This window comes from Anas acuta, chromosome 6, assembly GCF_963932015.1.
Source record: "Anas acuta chromosome 6, bAnaAcu1.1, whole genome shotgun sequence".
NCBI classification, from domain to species: Eukaryota; Metazoa; Chordata; class Aves; order Anseriformes; family Anatidae; genus Anas; species Anas acuta.
This window is the reverse complement of record NC_088984.1, coordinates 27323394-27342861: the sequence shown is the minus strand read 5'-3', so window position 1 is coordinate 27342861 and position 19468 is coordinate 27323394. Positions and strand designations below refer to the sequence as shown.

At 46.9% G+C, this 19468-nt stretch overlaps 1 protein-coding gene across 4 annotated transcripts in view; it reads left to right on the top strand.

Annotated features, from left to right (window-relative positions):
- The first annotated feature begins 202 nt into the window (after positions 1-202).
- PLEKHM3 (pleckstrin homology domain containing M3) overlaps positions 203-19468 on the top strand; it is a 94155-nt gene continuing 74889 nt past the window's right edge. Inside the window, exons 1-3 of one of the 4 annotated variants that reach the window (XM_068685981.1) lie at positions 203-328; positions 1176-1407; positions 15041-15854. In XM_068685981.1, coding sequence (XP_068542082.1) covers positions 15251-15854 — 604 coding nt within the window. In that variant the 5' untranslated portion in view covers positions 203-328; positions 1176-1407; positions 15041-15250. Of the gene's footprint in view, positions 329-1175; positions 1408-5897; positions 6054-10740; positions 12744-13322; positions 13455-15040; positions 15855-19468 lie in introns of those variants that run through there. The other 3 variants (XM_068685983.1, XM_068685982.1, XM_068685984.1) reach the window with 3 other exon arrangements.

The following is a 19468-nucleotide window of genomic DNA, read 5'->3' as shown; positions in this document are numbered from 1 at the left end:
ACTAATCAGAGGCCAGGTCATGTGCTCCTAGTAACCCACTGCTTTCTGATTCAGTGTATGGATTGCAGAATCCATAGGCAAAGGCAGTTCCTCTGCATGTGTTAATCTGTATGTTCTTTCTAAAAAGAAAAAGATTATGAATAGTAACGGTCATTAACATGAAGAATTAATTACTGAAAAGAGGACTGTTGTTCTGTTTCAGGAGTGTGATCCTCCAGATGGTTTGAAACAGGGAGAGAGAATACTACTGAGCACAGAACGCTGCACTAAGAATTGGGAGAAAGATCTGTAATCACTTCCTTGCTCTATCTTGCAAGAGTGATGCCAGGTATTGCCAATTTAATTTCCCTGTAACTTTTAGTTCTCTTTGTGTAAAGGGTGAGTGCTCTCTCTTTGATTTCTTGCAAGGTTGTTCTGAGATGTTTTGATCCCACCAAGAGGACACAGAGCATCTATGAAGAGTCTCTTTTGTTACAAGAGATGCGTGTGCTGGTGAAATGTTGAAAGAAACAGCCCAAAGTCATGACAATTTCAAAACTACTAAACTCTCATGAAACAAGGGTGAAATCCCATTCGGAGTTTACTTCTTCAAACCAAAGCTTTTTGGTTTAAGCGGTGAGGATTTCTCATCTATCATTCTCATCTGCTTATGATAAACCTTTAGCGCCAGCATATTTGCCTAAGTGGAGAGGGATGGGTGGGTGCCTGTATGGAGAAGTTTGATGTTCCATACATACCTCATTTGAATGAAATCATTCCTCATAATGACAGACAGCACTGACATCAGGTGGACCTCAAGTGCTGTTGCTGGGGCTGCTGACGTGCATACATGCAGCTGTGCAGGTGAGCAGCCAGTGCCTTGTCTCTGTGGCCCATGGGCTAGCTGTACAGTACAACCATCAGTTAGGGTGGCGTCACCTGAAGGCGAGCTAGTTCAGTGTGAAAGAACAGTGCTTGGCTTCAGTAAAAGACCTGCACCAACTTGTAGGATTCATTTTGTTTATTATTTGGTTTCATAGTTGACTAAAAATGAGTCCAGCAGTTGTCAGCCTTATATCCACAACACTTTTTATATTGTAATTGGAAAAGGCTAATAAAGACCAAAATTCCTTTGGTTAATTACTTGTATATATGTGTATTGTTACAGCACACTGTCTGAATGCTGTCTTTTGCAGAGATGTCTTGAGACCTCTTGTCCATATTTCACTGTTGAAGTGACCAGTGTACGCCTCATCCTGTGAAGTACTTCAGAAGGTGGCCCTTAAAACTGGTATTTGAAGATGAGGACAGATGGGGGTCCTTGGAAGAATTTTAACTCAAGCTACAGAGAGCTGCTCTGAAGGATCTCAGGCTGGAGTTTCCTGCTGGCTTTCCCTCCATCGCTAGAGAAGCACCCGCAGCCAGAAGGTAGGAGCCACTTGGCCTTAGCTGGGTCCCAGCATGCCACCTCCAGCACTGCTCCCCTCCTGCCTTCCCAGCAGCATCTCCCAGCTGCAGCTGCTGGGTAATGGACAGCAGCCCGGGTTTTGCTGCGAGACCTTAATCTGCACTGTCGGCCCTCATTACTGCCACTCAGTGCCGTTGTGCCCAGCCATGAGGGGTCACGAGATGACATGGGAGAGGTCGGGCGGGGGTGTATAAAAGGGCCTGCCAAGCACCGGGAACTACGGAAAGGCTAAAAAGAGAACAGCTAGCCAAGCGATGCTCCCGGCAGCTCACTGGGGACGGGGCTGAAAGCGGCTGGGTTCACACCGAGTTTCCTGGAGGTCACTCCGCAATATGGTAACTCCTGGCTCGGCTGTCAGCGCCCATCAGGCCGGCTGTCCTCTGAGGCAGGGGGAGGGAAGGAGGTTTGTTTAGAAGCGTTAGCCTGCCCCTCCCCCGGCCCCATTAGTGGCCCTTATTAAACCAACACAGACAAAGAGCAAAGATGCCCTCGTTAATGGAGAGTCTCCGATAATTACTCTGCTCTGCCGCTTCTTTTGGGGCCTGAATGGCCTTTGAATAATGTTTCTCTTGCTGCGGCTGCAGACAATACCCGCGCAGACCGCTTTAAGCGGTGCCAATCCCATTAGCGGGAGAATAGCGGGGCTTCGGGGCGGCGCGGCGGGGAGGGCAGCGGGCGCGCCCTCCTCCTCCACCCGCCGCGACCCACGAAAGCAAAGCAGGGAAGCGCTGGGAGAAAGCCCGTTTCAGGAACCATCTCCCCAGCTAAGCAGCGCCCAAGCTAAGGGTCAACGCGGTGCCCGGCGCTGCTGGAGCACCAGGACAGGAATTGTCCAGTCACAGCAAGGGCAGAGGAGAGCTGGGGGCAGGAGGAGACCAAGGAGGAGGGCCTCGTCCACCCTTTCCTCCCGTCCCCTGGGCACAGCTCTCACACCCACACAAGACACCAAAGGGGATGGAGGCCCAAGAGTCTCTGAAATCAGAATCTGTCTATGCTCCTGCTTTACAGTGCAGAGAAAAAGGAGGTGGCAGTCATCCCTCTGCATCCAGTTGCTTGCAAGGCATGAAAATGGCTATACCGGCCAATTTCAGGAGAGTTAATTCTGCACTGCACACCCTGAGCAGGAAGCTAATTAGTGTGTTCAATAGGTAGCTATCAACCCAAGTTGGAGGAGTTGGAATAACTCTACCTGAGCCTTTCTCTTTGATCTCACTTTCTGCGTGATAAGTGAGAATAGTGTGTAGCTGGGCTGGCTGCGGTGTTTAATTTAATCATCTGATGATATTTATTTTCATAAACATGAACTTAAGGAACAATTATCGGAAAGGTTTCATCTTGTGCTGAACGTGCCAGTTAACGGCCTTTCTGTGAGGTAATAGCTTCTATGTAGGGAGTCAGTAATTAAAATGTGTGAAAAAAGGCCCCTGCTTCAGAGGCAGTGAGGAAAGACGGTGGGTCTAATGCTCAGCTGGTGTGAACTGGCTAGTCTGTCAATGGCTACAATAAATTGCCATTCCTCCTTCCACATCATGACAGCCCAAAGGATTCTTGAGAGTTTCCCAGTTAAAGGCAAAGAAGTTTGGATTCTTATCAGAAGGAGCCAAACTCATGAATTCATGGCACGGTGATCTGGGTTTGGGAAAGGATTCTCATGGAGATATTCAAATCTAAAGAGGAGTACTCAGTCCTGCAAGCTCTCACACAAGGAAAGCAGCTAAGTGAAGTTTCCAGTGTTAGCAGATAGAGCCATTTTCTCCTTCTTCTGGTGCTGACTCTAAACTTTCAGAATCTCAGTCTAAAAGCTGAGAAAAAGTTGACAGTTGAGGCATTTGGGTAGAAGGAAGATGACTTCATTTATGTCTTAATCGGGTGGACATACAGGGCACAATTTGTTTACCTGTGCAGTTAACCACCAGATGGCTCTATGCACTGTGTTCAGCTTCAGGCCATATGTTGATTGTTGATGAGCAAGGGGGACAAAGCTGGAAGTCAAGCTGCGTGGAAGGTTTTGTTATAGCCACCACCATGTCTTTAACTTGCTTGAAACATGTTGGAGGATGGTGATACCCTTAAACAAAGAAAACTACAAAATCTGGGATTTATATTCTTAAGTATGTGAAGTTATCACAACATCGTTTTCCAAGGTTCATATTTCTTCAGAACTTGAGCCTGTCATCCTGCAGCTTCAAAGGATAAGGCTGGTCATTTGTTCTTTCCAATAGCACACAGTCTGCAGGCAGAGAAATCTCCAGTGAGTTAAAGGAAGAAAATGTAGACCACCTGCCCAGAAAGACTAAGTTGTTTAAACCTGTGGCAGAAGAATATGTGAGGGCTTACAGATTTAAAAAAAAAAAAAAAAAAAAAAAAAAGGAAAGGGGATGGAATCCCTTCCGTCAATAAAACAATGACCATTGTTCGTAAAAGTGCTTCTCACAAAAGAGAAGTAAAAACTTGAAACCAAACTGTTCCCTACACCTAGCATAAGAAAGTTGCATCCTAACTGCATTTTGCACAGAAAAGGGAAAGTGCTATCCATCTCAGCCCTTTTGCAAAGGGTTTCCAGCAGATGAGAGCACAGTTAGGAATATCCAGAGCTGGGAAAAGCACTCTTCAGGGAGCTGAAAAGTGTGCCTCTTTTGTCCTGGGGCGAACACATGGTGTTTTCTACAAGCCTCCACAGAGCACGGGGCCATTCTGGGATGATGCAGGTGCCGTGGTGCTGGCCAGCCCCCGGGAAACATCTACCAAGGCACGGAGCACTGGGAGGAGGCACATTTCCCATCAGCTGCACAGCAGACGATGCCTGGTGCAAGCCTGAGTGAGTGGACATATTTGTCAGACTGGGTCCCAAGGAGCCCCTGTGGGACATACTTTGGCTGTGGGAAAGAGGGAGGCAGGAACCACGGCTGAGTGCATTGAATGCTGAGGACCTGGGGCTGAGACAGCTGAAGCTGTGCTGGGTTCATGGCACATGGCTGCTGTCCTTCCAGGTCTACGGCTGCCAAGCATCTCTGGCAGTCTGTTTTTGAGCAGAAGGATGATGACTCTTGAGTGAGGCTTCTCTGCTGTCTTCCAATTGCTTCCTTCTTCAACGTCCTCTCCCTCCCCTAAAAAGAAGTGACATCTGTGCCATATCCCTGAGCAGATCTCCTACAGCTGTTGCAAGAAGTCCAATGCTCTCCTGCAATCAAGTCACTTTTCCATTGTGGGTGGAAGATGAGATAGGGGACACTTGCCAGAAAATTACCTAAGTATGTGCATATTGTTAAACAAAAGCAATTTTTCTTCAACACTGCATTACAATCAGAACCAGGAGAAGATGGGTTTCATACCTGCTGAGCACAGGGCATACCACTTGCCTGTTCCCTCTCCCAGCATTGATGTCCCCACAGATGCGATGCCTGCATGTCCCATGGTGTCTGCAGGACCCAGAACAGGAGCTGGGGGTCCATGGCTGGCGGAGAGGTGAAGTTCTGAAGCCTTGGTAGGCCTGGGAGACCCAGTGGGCTGCTCTTGTTCAGAGGAGCTTGTGAGAGAGATGTCTCAGCACCATGTGAGAAAAGGGTGGTTGGAAATAAATAGTGATGAAGTATGTGATGATGTTGCACCAGAGGGATTGTGGTGAATAAAATTTACTTAGAATAAAAAGAAAACTCTTTGCCTGTTGCTCAGTGAACAGGCCATTCATCTTTATGAGCTGAACTTGAAATGCGTGGTGCTGTACTGACAGATTGTTTGGAAAGGCCAGGATTACCTAATTTTCAGGCAGACAAACTGGTACCTTTGTGCACCACGGGTGCTCACTCATCCTTGCTGTCACTGAAATCAGGTAATGCACACGAACGCAACCTGGTTACATTCTGTAGTATATGCGAAATTGTTGGTATGTGATGAAGAGAAGAAAAACTGCTTATGGAAGATAACCAAACACGTTTCTTTTATGGATGACTGCGAGTCCCCGTTATGGACTCGCTTCAGCGTGGCCCTTTAGTGCAGCAGTGTCTGAGCACTGATCCAGCCTGGTTCAGCCCAGCACCAGCTCCCTGGGTGCTGCACAGGGTGGCTCGGGGTGCGCTGGGCTTCCAGACTGTGGTACGTCCCTAACCCGCACCTAGGTGTGCCTGGCCTGGAGGTTATTTTTGCACAACCCCTACCTTGGGGCGGGGTCCAACGCTACTTTCCAATGGAATAAACAACTTGCAACTGTCGGGCAACTTTTGGTTTTCTTTGGTAACAGGCTGCACCGGGGATCTTGTTGCTGCCCTGTGGCGACACCGATTCCACCTCCCTCCCTCCCGGGTAAGCCTCCGCGCCCTCGGCGCCCGGCGCCCGGCCTGGGGCTCCTTGCCCGGGGGTCCCGGCCCCGGGCCGCCTCTCCCGGCGGGGGGGGGACGCGGGCGGCCCCCGGCGGGGGGAACCTTGGTGCCGCGGCGCCGTTTCCCGCGGCGGCCGGGCCGGCTTTGCGGCAGGACGCGGCCCCGCCGAGGAGGGGCCGGGCCGGGCCGGGCCGTGCCTGCGCGCCGCCGGCTCCGCTCCGCTCGGCTGGGCTGGGCTCGGGCCGGGGGCTCGGAGCGGGGAGCCCCTTCCTCGGAGCACGGGCGGCCAGGTAAACCCTCCCGGGCGGCCGGGCGCGCCGCGGGGCTCGAGCGCTGGGCGAGCCCTTCGGGACCGCCTCCACGTCCCGCCGGGTCGGGCTCCCCCCGGGCCGCCCGCAGCGGGGCGAGGCCCGAGCGTGGCCGGCTCGGCGCTAGGCTCCGGCCCCGCCTGCGGGGCAGGCCTCGGCCTCGCACCTTTCCGCAGCTCTCCGCGGGAATTTGGGCCGCTCCCAGTCGGTGCAGGCACATCCAGGGTGTGTGTGTGTGCACAGCGCGAAGGCATCGCTCCCTGTTTTAATAGCACAGTGACATAATGCTGTAGTGGCTTTGCACTGCAGCGAAATTGGGTCTCTTATGGAGCAAGCAGGCAAGCAAAGCCAGTGGCATTAAACCTGCTGGAGTGAAAGAGGCCCGACAGGAGAGTATCGGCTGCATGGGTGTGCGTGACAGCTGGAGGAGCAATGTGAACACTGGGGTTAGTGGCATTGCCAGGGAAGGGAAGAAAGTCGAGATTAGGTTAGCACAAGGAATCATGGCTTGTGCCTGATCTGTTTTCTGCTCTGTAAATATGTACTTAAAGCTCTGATCCTATGAGGATTTATGGACAAGTCTAATTTTAGGCACTGCGTCATCCCACTGAGTGACTACAAGTCACTGTGTGTAAGAATACGAGAGCATCTGAATCTTGGTAGAACAGATACCCATACACTTCAAGCAACAGGAGTTGCCCTCTTACTGCTTTCATAGTTTGTACATCCTATATGGAAAACAAAATTAAAGGATTAAATTTAAGACAAAAAAATCACAGAATTGTCTAGGTTGGAAGAGACCTCAAGATCATCGAGTCCAACCTTTGACCTAACACTAACAAGGCCTCCACTAATCAGAAATCTAAAATGTGAAACATAGCACTGTGTAGTGGAATGAAGAATCTAATCAGTCTACGGCAGCTAGGTGCATCATACCTGCAGAACCATATCAGACTGCAGTTCTGTTGCATTGTTCATATTTCAGTTTAATCAGATGTTCTGAGGTTTCTACTGGGCTTCTGCAAAGATCGTTTGTAATAACCAGTTTAGAAAACACCAAATGTTTGTGCTGGAGGAGTCAAATGACTCTATAGCAGCTTGTGTAGCTGAACCAGCCTGCAGGGGTTAGCAGTTGTGGCAGGGCTGCCAGGACCTGAGGGTTTGGGTTGCTGTGGTAGTCTGCTGAATTTAGCATTATTTGGATCATTGCTTCCTTTCCTTCCCCTGCCCCTTTTCCCTTATAATGAATGTGCCAAACCACTGTGGCCCTGGCTGTTTGGAAGACAAGAAGAGGGCTTAGTTTGAGGTTCAAGATGAGTTTGTTATTAAACGTGTAGTTCATCAATGTCAGCATTCAGCCACTGATAGTTATGGGGAATCTGGGGTCTCACTGTGGAAAGGCTTGCAGTGTCCCAGCCAAGCTCTTTGGGTACCATGGTGAGCAAGAGGAGTTGGTTGCAGATCAGGGTTACTCAGAAAGCCACGTGATGAACAAATGTGAAATTAAAGTCTGTATTTTCTTTTGGCATTGCTGTAATCCCAGAGAAGAAATGTCTCCCGTGTTCTTGTGGGAGGTCTTGTTTCTTGCCTTCTTGGCCTCTGGTGCAATGGCAGCTGCTATTCCCAGTTATGCGGGTGCACTGGGCTGTGCTGGCACAACTGGAGGCTGATTATAGCTTCCTGCTTGGTGTGCCTCAAAAGAACTACACTGCAGAGGTAACTAAAAATTAATTGTGTAGGCTGGCATAGATGGCAACAGATTCAGTTATTGCATTACTATTTATACCAGCTAGTGCTTCGTCTAGAAAAGTCCCAAAGCTGCTTATTGTCCATGAGTCCTACTTTTGAGATAAATGTCTTTATGTGGCAGCCCCCCCTTATATACATCCTTCATTACTTAAATGCAGCCACCTCTGGGCATCAGGGGAAGCATGTCAGGCAGAACACAACAGCTGAAAGCTCAGCAGCCTGATTTCCAGCAGTCTGTAAATGAGTAGCGAAATGTGCCTTTCATTTCTGTTGAGAACTCATGGGGACAAACAGAAAATGTCTTCATTTCTGATCTTTGTTAAATAAAGAAAAAGACAAGCTTTTAAATGCTGGCTCTTCTCTTCAGCATAGTTCTAGAAAATATGGAACAGGGAGATAATTTCAGTTGTGTTAACCAGTAACGTTTATCAAAAATGTTTTATGTCACTTGTTATATCCAAATTTCTTTGACTTTCTAGGAGACAAGCTGGTGTGTTGTGGTGGCAATGTGCAATTCACACATTTCTTCTTGTACTGGATGAGGTTTGTGTCCTGCCTCTCGGATACCCTGCTCCTTGACTTCCTCTGCACTCTGTGCTGAGGTCAGGAAGTCACAGGCTGTCCTGTTTTATTGTCCTTGTGGTATCTGGAACAGGCAAGAGTTCTTGTAGTCAAGAGCAGCATGTAAAGTGCAAGTTACATAGTTCTAAACAAACCTGTATGCACAAAAGCAAATGAACCTGAGCGCAGAAATCTTTTACCCTCCTTTGGGTTAGTTATGACTACAGGTATGTTTAAGACCACGCATTTGTGCCTAAGGGCAAATCACTGCACTGCTTCATTCACGTTGTTCCTGTGGATTTTGTGCCTGAAGTGTGGGTTTCAAGTGTTTGCCCCTTGGTCTGTAGGGGTGGGGCTGGGTCTCAGGAGACCCTCTGTTTCCCTGGGCCTGAAATCCTTCCCCAGCCTGGAGAGGTGTGTGTCAGATGGCTGCAAGGAAAAGGAGTCAGTGATGGGATTGCCTCTGGGAAAGACAAGCTTTCTGTGGTCCATCTTCTTCCACTGCCCAGTCCTCTTCTAATTCCACATCTACTTTGTTGTGGTGCAACACTGAGTGCAACACCGTGGTGCAGCTGAGAAGTGTTCTGCACTCCTCAGCTTACAGTTGTTTGAATTTTAATTACCGTTTCCAAAGTGCAGTTAAAATTAAAGTAATGTGTACTATAAGCACTGCTTATTATTCATTAATGTTCTCATCACTGAATGAGGTGTTTATAGTTGTGATGTGTTAGCTTGCCATGCAGGGTGAGGATGCCTGGGGATGCCTCTTCTTTGTGAGGCAATGTAAATTTCATTCAGACATTTAAATGAAGAATCTAACAAGCTTGTGTCTTGTGTTGTTCACTCAGAAAAAAAGGCAGTAGGTTACCCAGGGTTTTAAAAGGACTGGGGAGAAGGCTGACCTTGTGCTTGGGGAACAAAATACAGCCATGGTACAAAAAAATGTTCTGGTTTCACACAGACAGTGTCCCAGCTGATACTCCCTACAGTCATCCCTTGTGAAGTTCCTTGTAATCAGTTGCACCTCCAAATTGTGTATGTGAGACAAGCAGGAGTGTGGCTTTTAATCACTACTCAGAGAAGTAGCCAGTGCATACACGTGATTTGTAATCACTACGAGTACAAGCATTTTGAACCAGAACTGTTTTGTTTATGTATGGGTGGCATGCAGTGCAGTGGGTATGGCTGGGGATGCTGAATGCTGAGGTTTTAGCCACAATAGCTGCAACATTATGGTTCCTGGACAGCTGAGGGAAAGAGGGCTTTTGGCTGGGTGGGAGACCTTTAAACAAGCTCCTGGTCAGAAAAAGATTGAGAATGTTTGTTGAGTAGGCCTTGCTATAGTGTAAATAAATAAAACATCATCTGCTGTCTAGTTACAGCAGGGGGATGCTGGAAAGATGGCACTGCACGATACCTTGCATTCTGCTGCCACTTTCAATTTTTCAACTTCTTTTTGCAAGCAGTCTGTGCCAGCAGTGTACAAAAATGTGTAAACAGTGATAAAGATTTTGTGTGACAGCCACTGGTGTATCATCCTCCTCTCTTTCAGCCAGTCAGGTATGCCACCTGACAAATACACAATATTTCTTAACTAAGAGGTAACTCCTAAGTCGTCTTCAGCTTCATAACGTCTTTTTTTTTTTTTTTTTAATGGATTCTGTACCACAGAGCCTGGTTTTCAGGGACTGTCATTGACCTAAAGGCATCCTATTTAGATTCTGGGCAACACTTGGCTGATGTGACCCACAGGGCTTGTCCTTGTTGCAGCAAAACCTGTAGGCCGTGATTGTTCAAGGTGCCACTTGAAGAGAGTCGGGTCACAGGCTGAGGTTGCTCAGAGTCTGACTGACAGGAAGGCTTATTAGGTATTAGCTGCACCAGCCCCAGTGGATTGTATTCAAGGTGGTCGTAGGTCTGTCTTTTCTTCAGATGACCTGTTATTCAGACCAGGCTTGTCACAGCCCATAAGCTGAACTGTTAGTGGTCCAGGACTGCAACACACCAGGAATAAGGGTTCCTGTGGCTGTTTTAATTAGCTCTGCTACCAAGTTGTTACCAAACTGGAAGAATGTCCCATTCTGTTTTCCTTGCTAGCGTAGGAGTTTCAGCCTGCAGTTTCTACGCAGCGTGAGATAAGCAGAGCTGGTTCCCACAGCAGGTTCCAGGGATAGGACGAGCCCTCCAGTGACTGAGGCACTGCTGCTCTCTGTTCACATACAGGTAACTTGTGGATCTCCTCTTGTGGTCTTGAGAATTTTCAGAATGCCCCATTGACTGTCAGAAATTTGACCCTAAGAATCATTGGGAATGAGAGAAATTTGGGAACTTCTGACAATATTGCTCATGTTTTGCTATCTTTTGGCTGGCTGGGAGCAACTCTTGCTTATGCATTTCTTCCTGAACACATTGCCTGCGTATATCATCGATTGTTCTTTTCTCGTTCTCTCTCTATATACAAGAAAAAAGGGAGGTTCCCTATTTATCAGTTGTGTATGACTCATTGTTTTATACATCTCTATCACCTGTTCTCTGAAGTAGGGGTCTTGTGAGCACTAAAACCAACCAGACTGCTTTCTCACTGAGGTGTGTGATGTCCCCTTCTTGCTCTCCCCCTCTGCTTCCCAGTTTCCAGATTTGTCTGACATTAACCACTTGTGCTGTGGTTAATTTGGAGAGACCCGTGTCATGGCACTGGTCATCTGGAAAGGATAAGTGACTGTGTTTTGTTTACCTCTCCTTTAGCAGAAGGCTAAATTTGGGCCTGTTTCCTGTCCCTATTTAAGAAGTGCAAGAACTGTGTATTTGAAGACACTACTGACCATAACGTGTGAGGTGGGGGTACACAGCAAGTGCCTGTTGGGGTAGTATGTGTTGCCCACAAGATTGCTTTGTGCTTTTGCCTCTTCCATGCTTCTTATATTGTGGGGTGGTGCCTGGCTATTCTCCCTGGCAAAAGCCCATCAGGAAGTTAAATGATCTCTTCCAGTGTATCTTCCTAGGCGTTTGGCATCCATGATTGTCCTCTGCTGTCAGATTGCTCAGTCACACACACAGAATTTCTAGGTTGGAAGAGACCTCAAGATCATCGAGTCCAACCTCTGACCTAACGCTAACAGTCCCCACTAAACCATATCCCTAAGCTCTTCATCTAAACGTCTTTTAAAGACTTCCAGGGATGGTGACTCCACCACTTCCCTGGGCAGCCTGTTCCAGTGTCTAACAACCCTTTCGGTAAAGAAAGTCAGCTAGGTTAGCCTTCGTGGCTTCTCTAGGCTTTGTGTAATCTTAACTAAACTGAGGTTCTGCATCTCGTGTGGCATGACCAGCAATCATTGCTGTTTACCTCAGCCGTTTGAGTAATGTGGTCATTACACACTTATGATAGTAAAGACTTTACTCATGTTGTAAGTGACCCTTAATTATCTGACTGCTACACGTTCATGGACAAAAGCTGTACCTGCACCAGATGTGTAGAAAAGCATGTTTTTCAGCTGCTGCAAGCCCCATGTTGAGCAGTTTTTGCTAAGAACAGTGCACCATGTTCCTTCACCTATTTTCAGTCAGACTCGTTCCCAGGGGTCTGGATGAGCTATTAGGTTTCTGCTTCCTGTAACAAAGCTTTGCTTATGCTTGCCTGTAGCTTTAGCGGTCTTTAGTTGTCTGGGCTGATACATCCCTCTTCCTCATATTCATTACCTTAGGCTGAACATCTTTGGAAAATTTCATGTGTTTCCAAAAAGCAATCCATCACGCACTACATTTGATAGTAATTTAAAATGAGTTCATCCTAGCCTACCGTTTTCCTTTTTTGTTCACATGAAGGGAGTGATTTCCACTGCTTTCCCTCCTGGAGGAGATTCTGATGGAGCTGTTTACTGGCATATCAAAGTTTGCCTTCATTTGGCATCAAATCCCTGCAAATGTCTGAAGGAAATTTTTGTTGACTGTCACTGTCAGAAAATGCCAAATTGTGTTTATGGAGGCTTGCAGGATTGCAGTACTAGGGGGAATTGCTGCACACTGGGCACAACTATTTCTTTGACCTAAGAAGGTTCTTGGTGGTGTAGAAGGGGATCAGCCTGCCTCCACTGAGGTTACATTTCTTGTAGTTATTGAGCAGGGCAAACAGACCAAGTTAGAAGTTGTTAGTGTTGGCTTTTGTGAACCATATAATGCAGGGGCCTGTCATCTTCTCATGACCTTGTGATTCAGCATCTCAACGGAAGTGAGGTCAGTTTGTAGTTCTTCAGCACCACGCGTGGCTGCGTGACACGGGGTAACTCCAGTCTCACCGCATCCAGAGAAACATGCAGCCACATGAAGCACGGCTTGCAGCATTTACAGATCAAACTGTTAAATGTAAGTGTCAATTTTCTCCCCTTCCCTTCCCACCTTTCCTAATGATTTAAAATAATGAACAGAGCAACGCTGCATCTGCTACCACTGAAATTCTTCTGAAATGCTTCAGTGGCATGTCACAAGCCCTTCTGGAGTGATTGCTGCTCCAGTCTCTTGTGTGGGAGCAAGGCTGTGTTCTGTGCCAACCCCTGGGAAGCAGTGTCTTTGTATGGGCCAGCCTACAACTTTCACCCTTGGCGTCTGGTTATGTTGGTGCTGGTTTGTTCAAGTGAATGCCTGTTGTGGTTTTGCAACTTCAAAATACCATAGGAGACTGTGGGATAAGTGGATAGGTTGTACCGCATCATGTCCCTTAGCCTGTTGGAGCTGTAAGGCACCAGGTAGCAGAACGCTGTTCAAGGGTTGCTGGCAGGGATGAGCTTTGAGACTGAACATCGTGCTGCATGAAGCTGACAATGCAGCTGTGCCCAGGATGACTTTATTTCCCACTGCCATCGACTGGCACAGCTGCACAGCTTTGCAAAGAGTCTGTTCCCATACTGTTCTGATTTGAAACCTCTCCACATCCATTCTGTTCAGTGCTCTGATTGCAATTCTGGCTCCGGTGTGTCTCACTCTACATCTGCTTGTTGAAGCTGAGCCTCATCCTGGTTTGCTGTGAGACTAGTGATGTAAATCCTTGCAAAGAGATAAAGGGAGGAAGATCCCAGTGTAAGTAAAGCCTTCAAGCTTCCAGAGTTGTGTATGTGGTTATTTATTTATTTATTGAATAATTTACTTGGAATGTATTTAGAGAGATCATGGTCTGAACTGCTGATCTATTTCAAAGGGGGGCAAGCTGCTACTTTTGAACACGAGCATGTTGTGGCTGGCCACAGGAGAAGCAGGGATGGGAGGAAGCCACCAGATGATTGTGGAGGGGCTTTGAGTTTTGTGCTCCGGGACTCTGTAGCCCCTCCTTTTTGGGAGTGCTGGTCTCCTTCCTCCCGCTGGCCTGCTTTAGGAAGGAGTGCCTATTTAAACAACTTCGCTAATTTAAGTTAGGGCAAAGCAAACAGACTGTTCTGTATTAGGAAAAAGAAAAAATAAGCATTATGTATGTTTGATGCTGTTTAATAGATGTTTTTTCCTGCTGGGTGTAAATCTTTATGGGTTTTGGTAACACTTCAGCATCATTCACAAGCTAATGAGCTGCTAATTATCAGTCCTGTCCAGGCTAATTAATTCTGTTAAGAGTGTATGCGTCTAGCTCTGAGCTAATGCAGCTTTGCTGCTTCTTGAGCTGATGTGGTCAAAACTGGGACATAGACCTCCTTGACTTCAGACTGCACTGCTTGCACAGGCTCTAGGTGCTGTGGTTTCTTCTAACAGCCATGAGAGCTGTTCTCCCACTGGCACCCAGGCGCCAAGAATGTGCGTGTATTTGGTTTCCCCAGTTTAAACTCACCTACCCCGCACATCCCCTGGGCATGGCAGCGCTGTGGATGGAGCTTCAAGAGGGAGAGGTTGAAAGGCAACAGGCTTGGTGAGACAGAAATTGGCAATGAGACACCCCCTTATTGCACCACAGGGAGTGCAATAACCCTCCCTTCCTTCTTGGAGTGAGCTCAGGTGGGTCAGTACAGTTCTGCAATAGTTCCAGCCTTAAAACCCTTCTCTATTATGTTTTGCCAAGTCAGCTGCTTGGAAGTAAAGATTGACAGATTTATGACAGTATTGTTTATGGTGTATTTTGTTTTGCTCGTAGGATGCACTGTCTTTCTGGGACCTAGTGTGCTGCACTATTTCACACAGGTTCCCAGCAATATTCTAGAGAGAAATGTGCAGCACTCACGCATTGTTCTGCAGCAGCCTATTAGCATTGTGATATCTAATAAATCAATCTGTTCATGCAGCAAAGTAGCAAAGTAGCAGCTGCAAAACTAATGCCAGTCTCCTAAAATCAGGAGTGCAAGCAATCTAGGAGAAAAAGGCAAAGTATTTGAGATCTGTTGCTTTATTTTGCTACCCTTCTTCTATCAACTTTTTCTTGCAGCCTCATAGCAGCCTATCCTAAGCATTCCCTAGATGGTTGTGTTTTCAGTGTTAGTCACTACTGCCTCCCAGTGAAGATCTCTGCAGCTTGGTTAGTCACTTGTGTTGCTTTGGGTCTTCTTTATTTGGTGCCCCACCCTGCTCTCTGCAGGCTCCAGTTCAAGAAGACATAAAACACTGTGACTTTGGAAAGAGTGGTGCAGTTAAACACAGTTATCTGGGAAAAGGCCTGTACTGACATGATGCTTTGCTTTGCTTTACAGGTAACCTGCTGTCACGATGAGGTTACTTCATAGAGTGACTATAGCCAACTCGATCAGAAGATGTTAAGTCTCGCATCTGAAGACAAGGGTTGGTTTGGTTCCGTTCCACCACAAAGGATCGTGGTTGGTGCATGTCTTTGTTAATCTCTAAGTGTGCCAAAGGCAGGGGTGAAGCAGCTCTTTCCCTTGTCCCCCTTGGCAGCCCAGGATATGGAGGCTCTTGAAGTTGATGACATTAGCCCTGCCTTGGAAGTGACTGAAGACTTTTTCAATAGTTTTGATACTAAGCTTGAAAAGATCGTTCAGCCCTCTGAGGTGTACGGTGTGCAGGAGGTTCCTGAGCTGGTTGGGCACGAGGTATTTGATCAGATAACAGAAAGCAGGAATCTGAGGAACGTCACCTCCTTAGCCAAAAGTAACCTCATCTGGGATCACTGCAAAAATGGCCTGTTGGAAACCAAAGCTCAGACAGCGTTCCCTGCCAAAGAGCAGCGCTTGGTGCAGAGGGGAACAGTTGCTGACAGCCTTGCTTGGGCAGGGGAAGGGGAGACTGCAGCTTTTAACATCTTCAATATCTGCCAGCGGAGGAGAGACAGGCCTCGCTCAGTGAACGACATCCTGGTGCAGAATGAAGAATCCTCCAAGTTCAAGCCAGGGCACAACAGGTCGCGCTCCGATATCAGCCATGTGAATTGGGGAATGGTCTTCACAGGCACCTCTCTGCAGCAACCACCTCTGCCTGGTCAGGACAATAACTGTGCTCTGCTCTCTTACCTGGCATTAACCAAGGGAGAGGACATCCAAGGAAACACAGGTTTGTACAGATGCTTTATTGTTTCTGTCGATGTGAAGGCTTCTCTATTTGGATTTAATATTTATCTTGAAAGGGAAGCTGCTTGTTTAAAAGCAACTAAACAAAAACCCCTCTGAGCTAGCTTTTAAAATGATAGAAATTAGCGTGGCTCTCATATCTTTGATACAGTTCTAGCTATTTGTCTGGTTAATGATCATTTTTTAAAACAATCTTGACTTCTGTTCCTTTGATGGTTTGAAAAACTAAGCTTGTTTTACTTTTTGCTCCTACTTCATTTATTATGACTCAGGAAGAAATCATTTGTTTGCATTTATAATAGTTTTCTTACCTGATTTTCCTATACTAAAAAAACTTTGAATGCTAAAACTAGTGGGAGAATGGCAAATGCAAACAAAGTCAGTTTTTATAAAGAAATCAATGAGCGGCCATTAAAAAGAGGGTATACAAAGCTTTACTGTGAGGCCTGAGATCGCTGCTGTGTTTCTTTAAGAAATGCAGCCTATTCAGTCCATAAACAATTAACAAAAACTCAAGCATGCTATTTGTGCTCGTCAATATTAAGGCTTCTCTGCCAGCTTGTATGGGGTGCAGGAAGTCTTGTTGTCACATTGAGGCAGGCATCTCCAGTGAGCCCTATGGCGTGGTGTTTCACCAAGTTACAGTTTTTGCTTTCCCTTTCTCAAGCAGCACACTGGAAGAGGTTGTGCTCAGAGCTTCAGAAACACTGAAGCACTGTCTCTGTCTCTATGATTTATTTTGTAGATACTAGCAGTGAATTGGGCACAGAAAGGAAAAACAGTGCCACAGAGGTTTTATAATATAAATAAAGGCATGGCTTAACAAAGGAATTTCTAAAACCAAAAGGGTTGTGAAAGCATGGGGCGGGGGAAACAAGTGGTGGAATGACTCCGGTTATGAACAGGTAGGCTGCTTTTAGGTTAGGTTTTCCAGGTAAGTCAGGTGTTTGGGGGCATGAAAAGCAGGTGCTTAAGTGGGTGTTTGTGGATATGTTTGTAGATAAAAATACAAATGTATATGTAGTACATATGTATACACACACAAAGCTGTTGGTTGTTGTGTTATGTTGGGGCATAGTTTCTGTAACCCAAAGGAAGGTAGGTGCTTTTGTGTGCAAGGGATGCATACCTGCTGCTATTTTTGTTTAGGGAGAGATTTTGCTTCATGTAGAGTGGGGGCTCTGTTATGCATGCAGAATGTGTTCCCTGACACCTCTTTCCAGGGCAAAGCAAATTACACCCCTTCTCCGTACACATGGTGACTTGCATAGTCACATTGCTGGGCTCAAAGTTGTCAGCAGCACAGGTCTCTTCAAAATGGCTTTTTTTTGTAGAGGAGACCCAGTAGGGTAGAGTTCTGGGATCTTGGAGGTGAACTGAGCAAGGGCAGGAAAGGGATTAGTAGGGGTGGCTGAAGAACTTCTGCCAGGACCCTCCTGTAGCCCAGCAGCACTCAGTACCTCTAAGATGCTCAGCCCACCCTTTTCTGCTGTTTGCAACGGTCCAAGGTATTTGTCAGTGCTTGTTATATTTCCCTCCAAGAGCCTTTTTGCATGGGATGGTTCAAGGGTGGTGGTACCTGCTTTGAGGAAGGAGGACTGTGCTCTGAAAATGAACTCTTTTAGTCTGTTTTCCTTGACCTGTTCTGTTCAGCTGCTGTGCAGGGTTTAGAAGGTAGCTGTGGTATTTCTCCCCTCTGTGTTTACTAGAGAGCTTGCCATAGTTTGCTGCTACTGCTAGCTGAGCTGAAAACAGAAAAACAAAGCCAAGAAAGTAGGTGTTGCAGGTATTTGTATCCAGGACTGGTAATTATTCTCCACAGGAGACCAAAAATATATTTTAAGGTTGGCTAAAAGCTGTCGCAGTAGTTGAAAGAGTCCTAATGGCCTCAGCCTGTGGAGGTATCCCTTTCCAGGGCTTTAATGCAGATTAAGCCAATGCATATGAGGTACTGAGAGCAATTTCCAGCCACTCCTTTCAGTCCTCACTGTGGTAAAGGGCTTTCCTCTAGAGCCTGCAGAGGTCTCCCAGTCCTTCTGGGCTGGCTGAGTTGCTGCATAGATTAGCTCTTCACAATTATTTTTTTTTATCTTCATAGTATATTTATTTCTATGAGCTTATCTGTTCCTGCTGCTTGCTTTTTCATAATACAAATAAAATGAAACTGGATCCTTTCCATGTGCTGTGAAAGAAAAGGCTCTGAAAAGAAGCTGTGCCTTTTGGGTCTGTATCTCTAAGGCCTGCTGGCAAAACAGCTAGTACACTAGAAATGAGCGCTGTTTGTACTACAGACCAGTGTCAAGCAGTAAGTGGAGCTAGCAAAGAAGAAAGTTGTAAGCAAATTCAAGGCAGGCTTTTGTGTTTCTGGGCATGTGGCCTGGCAAACAAAGGGAGAATACTGCTTCTGTAGTATCCTGCGAAAGCTTGCTTAGATCATTAAAACACAATGTGTGAGCAGTTATCTTTGACAGTCATGTGGATGTTTTCATTCAAACACAACCACTCCTAAGAGTGTGGGTGCTACAGTATTTTTCCTGGGTAGCTGCTTGTTGTGCCTGCCATGCGTGTGAGCTCAGGGAACTGCAGAGCTTTCACCAACAAGGAGCTTTGCCCATATTCAGCCAGCCCCATTGATTTCAGCAGTATGCTTTGCCAGCATGCTGCATGTATGGATTGGTTGCAGCACTGTGGCATGGCAAAAGAGGCATGTCAGAGAAAGGTGACTGCTCTAGAACTGGTTAACAAGGCGAAAGTCGACTCCGATTGGGGCCAGGATTTCACTTGTTTCTCTCTGCTGACTGATTTACCATTTTTTCCCTCTCTTCACATCTTTTCACCTCCTCAGGAAGGAGCTGCAAAGACAGTTATTTGGAACAGTGAGGTGTTGTGGTAGGTAACGGAGCTGCTGCAGAGGCGAAAGTGGTCAGAGATCCTGAGCAGTGTGAGATGTTGAAGGTGTGACTTGTGGAGTTGCGGAGCCCTCACAGTGCCCCTCTGCGTAAAGCCTAGCTCCTCACTGGTCTCTCAGGGAGGTTTCTGAAGTCTAATTGCCATTTGTGGTTTTGCAAAACCACTCGTATAGCACTATCTTTTGTCAGTGGTAAGTAGCAGTCACGCAGCCAGGGCAGACCAATATGCTGCTAATTGCCACCGGGATGGCAGAACGTTATAGCTGTGTGGTATTGTGCAGAAGATAATGGTGCTGCCATCCGAGAGGCAGATGTGCGGAAACAACACTTCTGCACCTTCCTCTCTGGAGAGCAGGAAGCCTCAAACTACTTGGAAATAATCCCAGAAGTATCAAGCCAGTTGGAGAGCCGGTGCCCCCTGTGGCCAATCTATTTTCAGCATTAAAAGGTAGTTGAGAAATAGTTAGCTGTACTGCAGAGGTTTGGAGCCTTTCAAGATTTGAGGAGGCAAAATTGTTGTTTGAAATCCAGTGCCAGTTGGAAGTAGTTGGATGCCCTCCACTGAGCTGGGTCCGTAAGTGCCAGGGACTGTCAGTCCATCTAGCAAGAGACAGCCCCTTCTCCCAGGAGGTTGCAGCTTAAATAAACCACACAGTAAAGATAGGGAGGGTGACAGGGACAAAGAGAG